This window comes from Festucalex cinctus, chromosome 2, assembly GCF_051991245.1.
Source record: "Festucalex cinctus isolate MCC-2025b chromosome 2, RoL_Fcin_1.0, whole genome shotgun sequence".
Taxonomy (NCBI): domain Eukaryota; kingdom Metazoa; phylum Chordata; class Actinopteri; order Syngnathiformes; family Syngnathidae; genus Festucalex; species Festucalex cinctus.
Genome location: NC_135412.1, coordinates 32073039 through 32090389, shown reverse-complemented (window position 1 = coordinate 32090389; position 17351 = coordinate 32073039). Strand labels below are relative to the sequence as shown.

The 17351-nt window shown below is 40.3% G+C and overlaps 1 protein-coding gene across 5 annotated transcripts in view; it reads left to right on the top strand.

Moving 5' to 3' along the window:
* LOC144014586 (TOX high mobility group box family member 2-like) overlaps positions 1-17351 on the top strand; it is a 111882-nt gene that overhangs the window by 90148 nt on the left and 4383 nt on the right. For all 5 annotated transcript variants that reach the window (XM_077514629.1, XM_077514627.1, XM_077514630.1 and 2 more), the window contains 3 exons: positions 9584-9814; positions 13627-13707; positions 16874-17266. In XM_077514629.1, the coding sequence (XP_077370755.1) occupies positions 9584-9814; positions 13627-13707; positions 16874-17266 (705 nt within the window). The remainder of the gene's footprint in view (positions 1-9583; positions 9815-13626; positions 13708-16873; positions 17267-17351) is intronic.

Below are 17351 nucleotides of genomic sequence, written 5' to 3'. Positions count from 1 at the left end.
GAAAGCAATTGCAATATCCTATAGTATATTAACTCATTAGCTCCCCAAAACGTATAAATACGTCATATTTTAAATGTTTTAAGTGTCCCAAAGACGTATTCATACATTTGTTGTTGTTTTTTTTTATGCCAGAGCATAGAGAAGGCTTTGATGCAGTCTCTCTACTGCAGAATATGGTTGAGTGGCAGCAGAGTATAAGAGATCAACGAGGCCATGTTAAAACTCCCACAGTTTTCCCACCGTTCTAAGCAGAATTGAGAAAAACGATGAAACTTAGCTATGTTCTATTGCTAATTGCTGCAAAGCGGAAACGGATAGGAATATACTTCTTTTTTTTTCCCTGATAATAGAAGAGACTCATCTCTCTTTTGGTATGTTCCATATTTTTATAGCAATAGAACATAATATTTCGCGGGCCTTGAAAAGTCAGTCAAAATCCAGGAAAACACTTAAGTGAAAATGGTTGGGAGTGAATTAATAATTAAAACCATAACCACAAAACACTAATAGCATTAATTAAATTTATATCATTTTTAATTTAGAATACAAGCAAATATATTTTTACTGTATCTATTTTACTATTCTTTTACTTGTGATTTCAGGATTTTTGTTAAAAAAAAACAAAAAAACAATAATCAAATGCATCGGGCAATAACGTAAGCATTTGAAAAGTGTTTAGTGTACCTCACTTCTCCTGAGCGCGTACGTCACGCACGCTTTTTGTGCCTAAAGTTGGAGAATCCCTCACCGCCTTGGCGGCTTCCTTTGAGGGATCCGAGCGATGACTCGTCCTTCTCGTCAGCGACGCTACGCTAATTAGGCCCGCCACAAAGTCAGCCTGTGGGGATAATGTCCCATTATTAGAGTCATTTGTTTCAATTAACCGCCCTGTGATTCTACAATAGCAAGGCGCAGCCCAGCGCAGAGGAGCCATTACTCTTGCCCAAGGAACCTCTGAGGTTTGGGACGGGAGAACGCGACGGCTTCCTGCTGCCAGCTTACACAAACATAATCAAGGTTTTGCTGTTTCTGGATGCAGGGAGGATGAAATTGTGCGTTCGATATGTAGTTATCTGGTTTTCTAGCTTTCTGACGTGGGCTATCCGTGCCCGCTTTACCTAGAACCAATAACCACTGACTACAGAGGACTTGCTGACTGGTCTTTGTACAGTTTAAATTTAGGACATGTTGTGGTTGACTGAAATACTGTTCAGTTCTGCTGCTCTGCGTGCTGGATTTCTTTTTTCTTCTTTTGTTTTATTTCTTTAAAATCCTCATCATGCATTGGAGGAAGCTGAACAATTTGATAACCAAAAACACTAATGAACTAGTCTTGTACCTGCATAGCAACCAATAACAGCCTCTAATAAGGCCTGGCAGCCGACAGACAGAAACAACAATTGCGCTCTGCATTTATAAAGAGACATAAAAGCAACCAAGCATCTGCTTCCGAGTGGTAGAATAATGACAGGGAAACAACAACGTGCTGTATGTTTTTACATCTCCACCATACCAACAGACACAACGGAGCTTAGTTGTAAAAGTAGATCTCGATTTTATAGATCACAGCTCGTCAGTCAGAGCATAATGGTAGGGTCCCATGAGTTAATTTCAGCTTTACCGGCCCCCCCTGATCTTATTCTACTCCCACCAGGAAGCCACTGTCTGAAGACTTTGGAGGCCCGCTGGAGGTATACATTGGAGTCAAAGAGGAAAAAAGAAACGAACACATGAGAACACAACATTTAAAGTAACATTATGTAGTTATCTGGTCTGATTTTCTGCTGGGGGGGCTTGAAAATCATTTTGGTGGAGCATCCCAGACACCTCTCATATTGTGTTGGTGTGAGTAGAAAAGAAGAGTGAATGAGAGGCTCCAGATATGATTTAACAGTCAGCACGTAGGTGGCTGTATTCGCAATATGCTTGTGAATGTTTTGACGAAAAAGCAAGCTCGGATCAGTTTCTCAGAATCCCTTTATGATATGAATATTTTTACATTTCACATTAACACGCTCACTGTTGCTCACAGCTGGATGCTGCAAAAGCCACTTTAATCGGCAGCTCCATAAAGCGGCAGCATAAAAGAGATGATGGCTGTACATCATTGCGCAATGTGGTCCAGGAATCCTCTCAAAACGTGTTTGGGCAGCTTTGACGCTACTTTCGTTACTAATCATGTACATATTGTTTTATCAGCTCTTTAAACATGTAATGATTTAAAAGGCTAACCTCATGCAATACGCAAACCACTTTTCGGTCCTTTCAGCACGAGATAATGGAAACTTCGATCGCTACCAAGAGGTTGCTGCCCTGTGATGCCTCTGTTGCCAGGCTCTCTCATTGGCTTTCTCCCCCCGCTGCGCAGATGTTTACAAAGAGACATCACTAGCTCACATTAAAGGGTTCAAGTTGTCCCCTCGGGCTGTTGCTATGGAAATAACCCTGCTATGGTCGCTCATTCATGTTTGATTAATTGTTTTTTTTTTTCCCCCGTCGTAGCTTTTTGCTTCTACAAAGACCTCATCATGGGGACATTTTAGTTTGAAAACAAACAGCAGGATAAGGTTATTCCATTTGATCTTTCCAATATTCTCTCTCACAGAAAAAACGCAATATGCACCAAATGCACAATGTGAGTGCTTAGACAAAATCTTTGGTTTTATATCCGCTAATAAAATCTCAACTGTGATAAAGCTCCTGTCTCATTTCTACCTGGATCGGGGGGAGAAAAAAATCATCTTTTTGCCTTTTCCCCTTCTAAATTGCAGACTGCAGCGCTGAGCTACAGCAACCCACTGGGGCCAATTAGAATGCCAGCAGAGCCAGGAAGTGCACAGCAGATGCTTTTTGCCGCTATTTATTAAAATCCAATCTGCATGGACCCCTCCAACAGCTCGTTAAACTACCGTTAATCTAATTAGCTCTCACTTGCCACTGTTTTGACCACATTACCAAATACAAGGGTCTCGACTTTGCAATTTAGGCTGATTAAGTCAGTCCAGGGCTGAGAGGAGATCCTCAGAGCTGTCAATGTTTTTTCCACCCTCTATTAAATCATGCACACCGACTTCTGCTTTGATTCTGGTTTGAAGCCGGAATTAAAATATCTGCAACGGTAATAACAGCCGCAATCTCATTGGCACATTGTACATTCTAATGGACCTGAATATCGTAAAGGAACAGCGTGAGGACTGAATCCACTATCTATACTAGATTCCAACTCTAACGTTGTATTTTAAAACCACAAGCATGAATTCTGCACTTCCGGTTGATGATTGTTTGGGCTGGGCTGTATTTTTATTTGATGAGTGCTGCTCTCGGAATGATTGCCTGCTTCTTTGGGCTCAGAGATCTGTGAGGTGGCTTTGACATGCAGTCCTGCTCATTGCTTACAGATGGCTGCTCTGACATGGCCCTGTAATAGCTTCCAGATGAAAAGTGCATGGTATATTTTCAAGATATGTCGAAAACCACCAAAAGTCTCCTATGTGGAGTGATATATAGATTTTGGACAATGTGAAGATTGTGTGGGGAGACATTTAAGTAGATGATCACATGTTGTGTAGTTTTAAAAACTGATGTATTCCATTTATGGTCAGAAGGTTTAAGCATCAAACAGCTTTGTTTACACTTTTTTTTTTTTTCTTTTTTTGTCGGCCACATTATATAAAAGCAATCTTGATAGTACTTCATATTGCTTGCAGATGTTCATAAAAACAAAATGAATATCTACATAACCACTAAATGCATGTAATCAAAGCAAACTATAAGCCACATGGCTTCTTACAATATTCATGACGTGTTCATTTAGCTTTCTTCAAACCTGAATCTGAAAATTACAGTCGATGTATAATCTTCATCAGCGGTTGGATATTTACACGTGCATGCATGATATTTCTTTTTCATTATGCATCTGATATTTTTGTTGCACTGAGTAACTTTTCAGGAACCCACTTTTTCCTCCATGGTACATCTTGTGGTGCAAGTGGTCGAAAAATTACATATGGCATTTTGAAATTGCATTATTCTCATTGCTGCTGCTGCTGCTTTAACCATGGCCATTTATCTATTTATAAACCCACTAAGGCTTGGAGTGCATCTAACAGCTGCTTGGAGCACTGCAACACTCCATGCTTGGAGTGTTGAGGAAATGCTCTCTAGTGTACAACACTTGCTTTTGCAGGATGTCCCTGGATACATATCTTAAAAAATTAGACCATATTCGGAATTAGGAGAATAAACAGTCTAAAGACAAAAATCAAGGCCCCTTCATGTTTGTTAAACATAACAACATAGGACTTTGCAACATTACTATCTGTGTGTGTTATTCAATGTAACTACCACAATCCTGATTATCTAGTTCAATGCTCAACGTGAATGAATACTCCCCAAAATATTTGTCAGACAGACTTGAATTTCCTCACAGAATCAAGATTTTCCATGACATACTATATCATGTAATTTCCAACCACTGAAGTTTTGGCACGTTAATGTGGCATGAGAGAGAAGGTGTGCCCTGGGAAAACATCCAATTTCACTTAATGAGACCGACAGTGATTATTTATTACAACTAAAGTAACTTTGTTCATCTATCCTCTGATAAATTGTTTCATTCAGCATTAATAAATCAGTTTTAAATGACCAGAAATACATAAATTCATTAAAACTACTGCAGTTGAGGGCAATAGAAGTATTTATTTCAAAAGAAGACGTGTGTCAAGACCACAGACTTATTTAAGAATTGGACTAACAATGCCACTTATTCACTGTCACGAGAAGTGAAGCCATTGGCAGCCATTTTACGTTGCTACTCATTGATTTCTCTGCGCCATTTTCACGTTATTTTGTGTCTGTCCAATGAAAATGTCATCAGTAATACTGGGAGAAGTGCTACATGCACATTTCCCCTTCAAGAATGTGAGTACAGTACAGGATCAGAGATGCACATGCACAGGTCAGACATATTTGTTTGTTTGCCGCGCCTCAGAAATGCGCTTGATGGCGACTGTGACCAGACTCATTCTTTGGTCCAGTATCTAGGCTGGGTATCAATACTCTGTCATTCCGAAAGAATACCTTGTGTTCATGAAGAGAGAGAGATGGCCAAAAGGTTCCGGGTTTGAATCAGGATAATCTCCATTCCCAATCTTCGCAAAAACAAATTATATTTCTTCTCTCGGGAGATGTGCAACAGTGTTCTTTCAACATAAGAGTTTTGCTACTGCAGCCTCAACTTGCTGGTGAGTCACATTCCTGCTTTTTGGGATCCTTGCTAGCTGTGCCCCAGCTAAACATACTGTAGCATGGCCCTCATAAACATTTCAACTGGTGTTTTCACGTTTAACACCTTGCCTGCGGGCCCACTTCTCCGATTGCGCTCAGCAGCTGTTGGCATCTGGAAATCAGATGACTCAAGGGAATGTTGGCAAATGAAGACAATTAGATGTGATCTTTTCCTGTCATTGTGTCCCGCGAGTTGTCACTGCTGAGAGTGAAAATGCACTCCCGATAGACAGCGCGCTGACTTCCACAAGCAGTAAATTAAACTGTATGACATGAATCATCATTTCTTGTCATCACTGACAGTTGTTATGAGTTTGTACTGTTTGCAGCTAAGCACTGCAAGTCATTTACATGCCATGAACACGTCTTTTTTCCTTCCGCTGTGGGAATTTTTGCGGCCACTGTGTTGTGCTCAGATTTCAGACCGTCAAATAAAAAACGGCAGTAACTGTGCCTTGCACTGTGCCGTATAGCAAACGTGGAACTCTCTCAGGCGGCTATAATTTTGTTTGGAATGTGTGCTCTTTATTTCAAGAATGTGTCATGTTGTTTTTATAGAAGGAAAGTCATGTAGGCAGTTCAGTGACAAAGAAATCGAGGAAGTATGATCTCATATACAACTTTTCAAGGCCGTTGTTCTAGTAGTATCCACTGTATATAGTTCTTAAGTGTGCATTATAATGCATTTATCATCTTATTCGTGCCAGTGCATATTCAGAGCAGGTTTATTTTTATGAAAGGGATGTATAATGCATCGCCTTAGTGTTGCCTCCACTCAAACTAGAGCCCATTGTTGTGTTCATCGTCATTGTTTTTGAGCACAATGTAAACTGTGTCTGCAACATTCTTTGCTGCAATGGCCACCGTGTAAAGAGACTTTTGTTTTTATCAAGTCAATACAGCGCACAGCAATCTCCACTCTGATGCTCTCTGTATTCGATGATGATGATGATGATGATGATGCATAGTGAACATTAAGACTGTGACTGAGCAAGCGCATTCGTCGCCAGGCTCCCACTGTTACCTGCTTGTATAGCCTCATTTTCACGTCGTTTTAAACTGTCAGCCTGCATGTCTGAGCTCGTCCTTCGTTTTGCCTCTCTTCTTTCCCATTTCATCTCCTTCTCCTTCTCGCTGCTGTTTTCATAGTGACGCAGTTATCAGGCTGTCAATTCTAATCTTGTCTTGCCGATGCAGTGCTCTCCATTCAGAATTACAGCGACCCCCACCCTCCTCAGGAGCATCCACCTCCCCCCCTTTTTCGTCTCTCGCTTCCCCTCAGACAACAGAAACGCTGATGGGATGAGCAAGCCGAGGCTGACACCATAGTTCAGTCTTTTGATGGTAAACTCGAAAGTGGATTGCAATATATATTTAGACTGACTGTCCTTACGGAGCATGGTGTTGGTCTCTTACCCAGCAACAACCTACAATAAGTGAAAATACTTTTATTTATAACCACAGCGTCAATCTGATCTGTCAAGCTACAATTTGTCCTCTGGTTTACTGCGAGAAAATGTCTGACAATGTCTGTCAGGTCTATTATAGATCTCCGTAGATGATAAATATAAATGATAGCCTGCTCTGATGCTGAATGACATTTACTTAGATTGAATGTGTGAACATTCTTGCAAGGTGTGGTTCAAATAGAAATGGCAATGAGCTATAAAGAGGACTTCTCCCCCATCGCCACTGACATGATCGTCATAATCATCATCAGAGTTACAGTTGTAATATTAATTAAACAATGTGGCCTCCTCCTCCCTCAGTGAAGTAAGGATTTACATCTATGCCCTTCCATCAACAGGACATCACTTCAACAGTGACTCCTACTGGTTATCATAGGGAAAGCTCTATTTAGATTTATATTCCCTGGATGACAGGATAGCAGCAACAATGGAATAACAAATCTCTTGAATACAATTCAAATGCCCTTAGTGACGACAACATTTTGCAAAACACAGACTAATCAGTAAAAATGAAATAGATCTAATAGATAGAATTAAAAAGTGCAACATGACCACTGCCAGGACACACAAATGTTTAAAAAGTGTGTCTGTCAACAACCACATACAATGTACAGGAAAATGTAAATTCTTATGATTACTGTGCGTTCATAGCAATTCATTTTTTTTCTTTATGTTTAAGTATGACTCAAGTTGAAGCTGTAAAATATGCAAGCTCAATGCCTGTTACACCGCTACAGTGGTTTACAGATTGCTTTATCCAGCCAGTAAGGTGCATGAGGAACATGTTTGTGATTCAAGCAAACAAAAGATTCAATCAGCAAGACAGGCAAGTGCATACTTACCTTTTATTTCAGTAGTGAGTCCGGTTAGTTTCTTTTGAGGCGCAGTATTGTGAGTGCTTATTTGTTCTTTCATTTTCAATGTAATTTCATCACCATTTGTACAATAAAAGAGGCGAAGCAAGAGAGGAAATGAAAGCATGTGTCCATTGTTCCGTCGTCTAGTTGATTGCATGTTGTTGCATGCTCTTGTCATCATGCTCTCCGGAGTACAAATACATGTGAATTTTCCTGGAAATATTGTAGCTGCATTTTGCCCCCCACCCCCATTTTGCTAGTTCAATTTTGCCTACCTTCATTTTAGTCTCTTTTCACTTCAAAGGCTTGGATGGAACAGATGTCATATCTAATGCCTGTCTTCTGCCTCATTGCCTGGAAGTGAGGGCTGATTATGTTTTAATGAAACGAGGCATACTTGCACACAAGAAATGAATATTACCTGGAAGCTGTATGTGAAATAGGCAAGCGAAGTCTTCATGTCACCCTGAATGGGAACATCTATTCATTTCATTTCAACACTTTTTTTTGTCTCCTTTTCCCACCAATTGCCCTCCCGGACCTTGAATTTTGATTAGTTAATTTCATGCTGTGTAGAGCTGTTTACAACTTATTTGGCTGGGAAAAAAAATTGAGTTTCAAAGGCAATCATTTCCTGTTTTTATTTTGACAGTTAAAGAAGAAACACAGTGGCTGCTGTTGTTTAGACTTAGACAGACTTGACTTTAAACCTGCTGCAAATGTGCATTTGCTGTAGGGAGATAATCGTGTAATCCAAAAGCAGCGATGGCAGTTACAAAAATATCTTATCACGGGTCAGTCGTAATTGTTACAAGAGAAAGTACTGACATCAGCCAAAAATCTGGAATAATTTGATGAGATGAAAACAGTTGGCGGACCCGAAATGCAAATAAAATAATGTCATGGCAACAGTATGATTTATGTATGTTTCCTCAAGTTGCCGTTTGATACCTACCAGTTTTCTTCTTTGTTCTTCCTGTGAGATCTTAAATGAGATCCTGATGACAAAGAAAACACACACAAGACTGGCTTGATTATCATAATGGGCAGTGTGCCATTACGGTACATTTGCTGTTATGTTAATGGATAGAAAGATGTTTTTCTTTTTTTAGAACCATCAAGAAATCAGGTTAACTGATCTCGCTCTGATACAAATGGCAGCATCAGGCTATCACTACTTCCTAACCGTCCTGCCTTGCAATATATTCGCGCTTTCTCGCCGCCCACCCCCTTGCCCCCCCCTTTCTCTCCCTCTCCCTCTTGCCCCCCCATCTCCTGTGTTTGATGTGTTCTCTCTGCATCCAAGAAGGCAATTTTCATACAGAATCACAACCAGAATCAGGTGACCTGGATTTGACTCCCCGTCTAAACCCCCTCACGGAAAATGAAAGTGCATTCATGTGTATTGGATGTTGCACATCATGCGGATGTGAGCAGTTTACGCCTCCTGAAAGTGGAGTGCGATTGCACTGTGTTATTGTAGACAAACCATGTGATTACAGCCTTTAAATGTAGAGATTTCAGTTTTGTTCACCCACTGTCTTTTCTCACAAAGTGAAGGTATGTCTGGGATTTATTTGAACGTGAGAAAGATTACTAGTACTATGCTTTGAAGATGATTATAAGTTATTTCTGTTGTTGGCCAGTTTTGCTCTTTAACACCCCAGAGGCTAAGCAGTCGGACTGATGTCCTGTTAGTTCGTAAATCGATCTGTTCCCTCTTCTTAGAAGAAACTCTGGCCGCACTACACAGAAACAGAATGTGTCCTTTTTTCATCCTCGCTCTGCTGCTTTTAGAGACTTGTGCTGCAGTTCACCTTGATACACAACAATCATCCGCATATCGCCACCAAGTCAATGCAATGTGTTTATAAACTCATTCTGTACTTCAACTCGCTTCCAACCTGATGTAAACAGTTATTGTGATCACCTGATTTAATAGCTGCTTCCCGACCTGTTGTCCCCTCACAGATAAGCAACGACAAGCGGTCCTCGGCAGAAATGATGAAGCCCAAACCCAAACCGCAAAAGAAGAAGAAGAAGAAGGATCCCAACGAGCCACAGAAACCCGTCTCGGCCTATGCGCTCTTCTTCCGAGATACCCAAGCAGCCATTAAGGGTCAGAACCCCAACGCCACCTTTGGAGACGTCTCCAAGATTGTGGCCTCCATGTGGGACAGCCTAGGAGAGGAACAGAAGCAGGTACAGACTACAGTAGATATGCGGAAGTGTATGTTGATAACGCTTTCATATATGTATACAATTGGAACAATGATTTATCAAGTTTTATTTAATCCTCTTTGAGAGTATTTTTTTTTCTCCACAACTGAAATCTTAATATTTCAAATTTTAAACAGAAGAAAGTCATCTATATACATTAAAATTCTAAACAAGTCTACAGGTGCTTGTCAAAAAATTAGAATATCCCCGAAAAGTTGAATCATTTTCCTAATTCCATTCAAAAAGTCAAACTTTGATAGATTATAGATTCAGAGCCCACAATTAACCGTATTTTCCGCACTATAAGACGCACCGCATTATGAGGCGCACCTTCAATGAATGACATATTTTAAAACTTTTTCCATAGATAAGGCAGACCGCATTATAACGCGCACCTTCAATGAATTACATATTTTAAAACTCTTTCTATATATAAGGCGCTACAGTAAAGGCTGGGTTTACGTTATGCATCCATTAGATGGTGCTGCGCTAAAGGGAATGTCAACAAAACAGTCAGATAGGTCAGTCAAACTTTATTAATAATTAAACCAGCTTTCTGACAACTCCATTCACTCACAAAATGAATAAACAGCTGTTTTGTTATTTTCTCTGAGGTAAAGTATTAGTATTAGCTAGTGATCCAAGATGGCGGGATCTTCTGCGCATGCGCGTCACCGATCGTACAGGGTCACCGATAGCGTCTTGACAGCGAGACCTGTTGCGGCTCAATATTGATCCATATATAAGGCGCACTGGATTATAAGGCGCATGGTCAGCTTTTGAAAAAATTGAAGGCTTTTAAGTGCGCCTTATAGTCGTGAAAATACGGTAAGTGATTTTCCTCTTGCAAGTACTGTATTACAAGAGGAAGACGAGGGCCACAATACAGTATCATTAAGAGGAAAATGAGGGCCACCAGACCCAAAAACAAAGAGCTGACAGCATGCATCAAGTAAACCAGGTCTTCCAGGACCCCCAGGCAATGCCACGGCACATCTAAGCAGGGATAAAGGCAAAGGGATTCCCAACCACGGACTGAAGATTGACATATTGTTTTGAAAATCCCTTTTTCCATGTAAAATACTGGGAAGTATGCATGTTGATTTCTTCACAGTATTCTAATTTTTTGAAATCATGTTTTTGTGGGTTTTAAGAGCTGGAGGCCCAAATAATGTAAAGATAAACAAATAAATACTTGAAATCACTTAAATTGTGGGCCCTGAAGCTATTATCTATCAAAGTTTGACTTTTTTAATGGAATTATGGAAATTATTCAACTTTTTCGAGGATATTCTAATTTTATGAGAAGCACCTGTATATATAGCAATAATTTAAAAAAAATAATGTTTTTGTATCTTTGGTGTCCATTCAGACTGTGTACTGTTTGGGGCTAAATAAAAATGCACTCTGGATGTTGTTGTGATGAACTCTATCACCATCTGGGGCGTGTACATATGGTGACAAAATTCTCAAAAATTGCTAAATATTTCTAGCATTCCCATGCCTCACATGCAGCGGTGGTTTGCTTAATTAAGGAAACCAGTACAGCAGTTTGAATATTTGTAAACAGCTGAGGTTATGAGTTCACAATTAGATCATCTTTCACTCTAACATTAATCATTAAGAACATGATGCTTCGTTCTAGTAACAAAAGAAAGAATGTTGTTGGATGTGAGCAGCAGGCATTATCCACTGTGTAATTATCAGAACATTGCTGTGAGATAACACTCACCTTAATGAGCAAGTTTTTCCTCTTTCTTAAGATAATCCATCCGTTTATCCCCCACTCCCTTGACTCTCATTAAAATGATTTTCTTTCCAAATTTAATTCCGCTCAATGAAGAGGAAGCAGAAGGGCGGCGGCAGCAATAAAACAGTCCAAGTTAATGAAGCTGGACTTTTTACGGGTTACTTTGGATATTTGGGGGGAGTATACAGCATAATACACCTGGAGAGTTGGGTTGCTTTGCAATGTGGATGTAATGTAATGTAAAAGGCCCAGCGCTCACCAAGCCACACGGACGAACCCGGCTGAAGTGTTGGGTAGTGTGTGTTCAAAATTTGAATCACAGATGATGATTGAATTGCTCTCTTTTTTTGTTTCTTGCCCATTTTCTCGTTGTTTTGTTATAATGTAGCAGCCAGCAGGCTCGCTGCCAAAGCAAACAATCCAATATTTGTTTTTACGCATGTAAAACCAAATCACAAGTAGCATCAAATGTGAATCAAAAAATGCAAAATGTTGGTTATTTCTTATACAGTTTGTTTTTTTTTTTTAAACTAGTAGGGTATATTGTGCAAAAACAACCTTCCTTGTGTTATCTAAGGTCCACTCCACTGCACACCGAGCATCACGCCCGCATGTAATTTAACTGGAGAATCATGAAAAAATAAAAAAATAAAAATAAAGTCGGCAAATGTATTTTGTACGGTGCAGCCGCCGCAGCCTCTAGTCCACTCTCTTTATGATTTTGATCCTACCAAGAATATAAAATCAGTCCACCTTGTCTTTTGTGTAGCTGAAGGGCATCTTGACAATCCCCATTTTCATGACAAGCAGCCTTATGCTTTTGTCGCTATTCAACATCATCGCTGCTCTGCTACAGTAAGTAGGAGGTCATCATGTTTTACCTTGAAGCCATTCAAATCCAAAACAGAGCTGTTGGCTTCTCTTGCTTCATGTCATGATTAAGCTTTGCTTTTAAGAAAGGATATTATAATATTGTGTACACTATAATACAGCTATTCTTTTATTCAAGTGACTTTATGGTGTTTTTATTCATCTGTTTCTTATTCATCTATTTCAAACAGGTGAAGTTGAAACATTGAACCACCAAAATACATTTTAAAAAGATAGCCATCATTTATATTATTATATATTACACTCATTGAATCGTACCGCTTCATCTCTATTATCACAAAAACATTCATATAATGTACTATAATACTGGGGAAAATACTGTACCACCAAATAGACCCTTTACAGTACAGAACTGGGAAACCAATTGATTTTTTTATTATTATTATTATTAATATAATAAAGAAATTACTCTCGCTGTGTATTGTGTGTGTGTGTGTATATAGAAGTCTACGTACAATAAATACTCTATGGGTATGCAAACTTATGCATAACTGTATACTTAATCCAAATTATTGATGGTTGCCGTGTTCTTTTATTTTATTATTTTCATTGAAAGACTGTTTTGGTAATACTAATTGTTCTGTTATGAAAAATAACACCCCTCTTGGAATAAAAGAAGTAGATTCGGGTAGAAGAGCCAACAGCACAAGCAATTGCTGCAATATTTCTCCCCCTTTCAGTTATATAACCTCTATCTCTATAATACAGTAGGCTATTCAATCTGCTGCAGTACATCGTACCCAGGTAGTATAAAACCTGTGCATACGTCTACATTTACAATCAAGCCGATATCAACTAAAGTTGTTGCTGTAATAACAAGGAGGGCAGTGGAATTCCTCCTTACGGACTGTACTGCTGCAACAATCTCGTCCAGTGGGTGTGTAATGTCAGCGTGCTGATAGGACTGTTATTTGGGAGCTGAAAAGAAGTTCCAGTTCATTTCTCGGGCTGGATTGGAATGGAAATGATGTGTTTCTACAATGGAGGGAGACACATTGAGATGAGGCAGTATTAGTGCTGCAGTGAGGAAATAAAAATGTTCTGTGCCATTGGCTCTAATGGAAAGGGAAACATTAAGGGTGTGTGTGTGCGCGCGTGTCAAGCCCTCGTCTCACCTGGAGCCGCATGTTTTGATTTTCACCTTTCTTCTCAGGCTTACAAGAGGAAAACTGAGGCGGCAAAGAAGGAGTACCTGAAAGCCTTGGCAGCGTACAGAGCCAGTCTGGTTTCCAAGGTAACGCTTATGACACACAGGCACCGGCTTAGACTGATGATGGATTGGATGGAAAAGCCCCGCTAATGGGCTGGGAGGGGCCTCTGTGGTGGAGAGGGTGAGGGGTTGGGCATTAGATGCAAAAAGAACCATCCATATTGGAACAATACCTGATTTCCTTTGGGTGCGGATGTAAGGGAGGGGGGGGTCTATTGTACATGCAATAGTGAGATACTGGGGGAGGGGTCAACCAATCATATTGCAAGCATATGACTGTAACAGCTACAGTATGATGGATTAAGGATATAAAGCACATTACTCTCTTGCATGTGCCGACAACAGAATGTCAAGAATCAGATCTTTGATCATCTATTTTTAGTTTCTTGTTAATTCGTATGAGTAGCATTTGCGTGACCCAAGAATGAATTAAAGAAACGGTGGAATAAAGAAGAGCGAGGAGGAGGAGGAGGGCTTAGAATCGCATTGTTTAGTGCCGTCTTGTATTAACAACACAACATAGTGCCAGGAAGATTCCTTTTGTCATTCCATTTGTTCTGCAAGCAAACAGCCTCATTTCTCTGCCTTTCTTTCTGTGTGTGTCTACATGCGTGTGTGTGAATTCTTCTCCCATCTCTGTCAAGGTGTCTATTGATCATTACCCCCACACTCAGATCTATTCATACAAATGGGCTCCATTAGCGTCTAATCAACACTGATGGCTGGAGATGAGCAGTGTGACAGCTCATCATAAAAGGGCGGAAGCGGGGCGCCCTGTGGGTGCTACACTTGTTCATAGCACCCACAATGAGAAAGGTCAAGTCACCAAGTTTTTTGTTTGGTGCAGTTTGTGAGAGTTTTGTGCACCGCCTTGCACTGCAGCTCTTGCTAAACATCAAATTTCATCTGCCCATTCATTCATCACACATAGTACAATGAGGGCATAGAACATACAATGCGAAAGCTGTCAAGCCCAAGATCGATTGAAAATTAAGTTGAGATTCATTTTGGAGTTGCTGCATTGTGGACTAGTGGTTAGCATGTCTGCCTCACAGTTGTGACCATAGGGATATGAATCTCAGGTGTTTGGTTTGGTTTGTTTTGTTTTGTTTTGTTTCGTTTCGTTTCGTTTCGTTTTTGTGTAGGGTTTGCATGTTGTCACTGTGCTTGTGTGGTTTTTCTCCAAGTAATTTGCAGAACCATTAGTTAGTTAGTTAGTTAGTTAGTTGGTTCTGAACACAACCAAATACACAGTTGAAAAAGGTTTGCACACAACTGCAACTACATTATGTCAGTTGTTTATTTTTATTTCCCATCAATAAAGGATTTCGGGGGGGGGGGGGGGGGGGGGGTTCACATTAGTGGTGGTGAAATGAAATGGTGTAATTATTTCTCTTACTCTTAATTTTATATCATAAAAACCTGCCATTTGAACAAGGTAGTGTTAATTTCATCAACAAAAGCTAAACAAAAATATTTTTGTCAACGCACATTTTTCACCGGACTAAAACTAGACTAAAACAATAAACAATAACTGGGCCTAAATCAATATGCATTTCCGTTCACTAATGAAGACGAGACAAAAACTTCACTTAATAAAAACTGGACTAAATCTATGGACATTTTAGTTTGTGAACAAAAACGAAAAGAAAATATGATTTTGTAAAATCTTGTCTCTGCTAATCTGTCACTGTGACACTGCCACATGGCACAAAGTGACACACCCCCTTTCAAATCTGCAGCTTGCGAGTGCAACATGCCCAAACACGTGACAGAGAGACATTAATCCAACAGTAATGTTACTCTGACCACTAACTAATGCTGGCTAACTTACTAGCTCCATAGCATGGAGCAATAATAGCCACCCATTGATATACTGTACTTGTGTATTGTCATGCCTGGGGTCACGTCAGGGTTAAGTTTGAGTTCATGACCTGCTAAGTTGGGTTCATGACCGTGAGGTCAAGTGTCTGTTATGTACTGATGTAACAAGTGTCTGTTTTGAACTGATGTAACTAGCATCTAGTTTCAACTGGTTTTAGGCTATGTGATGTTATGTGATGTCAAGGGCTATGTGATGTCAAGAATCTTTAATCCCTTTACCTGGTCAACAGCCAATCAGATAATTCCATGTCAGTCCTGTTACCCACATGTCTAGCCACAACCAATCAGATCGATTCCTTGTCTATATAAGCCTCCTGAGAAGTGTGTGTCTTTGTCGAATTATTACTTCTGTTACCATTGTCCTCTGTGCAACTCTCTTTGTTTCTCGTCTAGTCGTGTTTGTTCCATGCCTCTTGATGTGAATAAATAGTTAAAATCTTCTTTGTGTCTGCGCTTTGGAATCCAACCTTCAGAACATAAAATTATGTTTTCTTGGACTAAAATAAAGACTAAAATGCTAGATTTATAGTCATCTAAAAATTGACTAAATAAAAACGGGATGATGTTGACGAATTATTATAAGAAATAAGTGTGATTGAAACTGGACTAAAACTGTGTAAAAATGGCGGATAAAATTAACACTAGAACTATGTTGACTTTTCTATCCACTATAAGTCAAATATTTCAATATACATGCATCTATTTTCGATAGAAGGCTATGGAGCCTATTCCAGCATTTGGCGAAAGGCGGGTTGCACACTGGACTGGTTGCCAGTCAATCACAAATATTTTAAGACAGAATTTTATAGTGTTTAAAGAGGAAGTAAACCCAGAAATCTTCTGACAATAATATGTCTTATGCAGCCCTACTAGCCGAAACATGGCATTCTGATTAATACTGCGTTTGTGGGATATGTTAAGCAGCAAAATCCAGCCATTTTTATCCATCTCAGGGGGCGGCCATTTTGCCAGTTGTTGTTGACTGAAAATGGCATCAGAGTTGCACTGGGCTCAGCTTCAGAAAAGAGGTGCTGAAAAAAGCTGAGCCGTGATTGGTCACTACTGAGCAACTGTGATGTCATTTTCAGTCGACAGCAAATATCAAAATGGCCGCCCCCTGAGATGGATAAAAACAGCTAGATTTTGCTGCTTAACTCATATTCCATCAATGAAGATTAATCAGAATACCGTGGTTAGACTCGTGGGGGTATATACAAGTACAACATATTGTAAAGAACATTTTGGGGTAGTCGTCCCCTTATATGCATGTGATTATATGAAACTAATTTTGATGTCTTATCTCCAGACATACAATGACCCAGAGCCAAAAAGTGCCCAGCAGACAAGCCAGCCCTCCCACCTGCTTCCCCCAAAGCAGCCCCTGTACAGTCCTCAGCCCTCGTCACCCTACCTGGGCCCATCGGGCTCCTTCCCCCTGTCGGACCTCCAGAGCTACGCGGGGCCGCCGCGCCACAGCCTGGCCTCCACTCTCAGCCAATCGCAGATGCTGCCGCCCAGCATGAGTGCCTCGCCCCCTGCCCCCTTCCAGATCAGCCCGCCCCTGCACCCGCATGCCCAGCTCTCCCTGCACCAGAGCTCCCTGCTCAACCAGCCAATCCGCATGCAGCAGTCGCAGCCAATCATCTCACACCAAATGGGGCTCCAGGCACCTTTGCATTCCCCGCCTCTCAGCCAACAGGTGGGTGTGGAATTTCATCCGATGCTTCATTTACTGCCTGATCAATCAACATTTCCTGTCCATTTAGTGTCAGTGAAAGATCTTC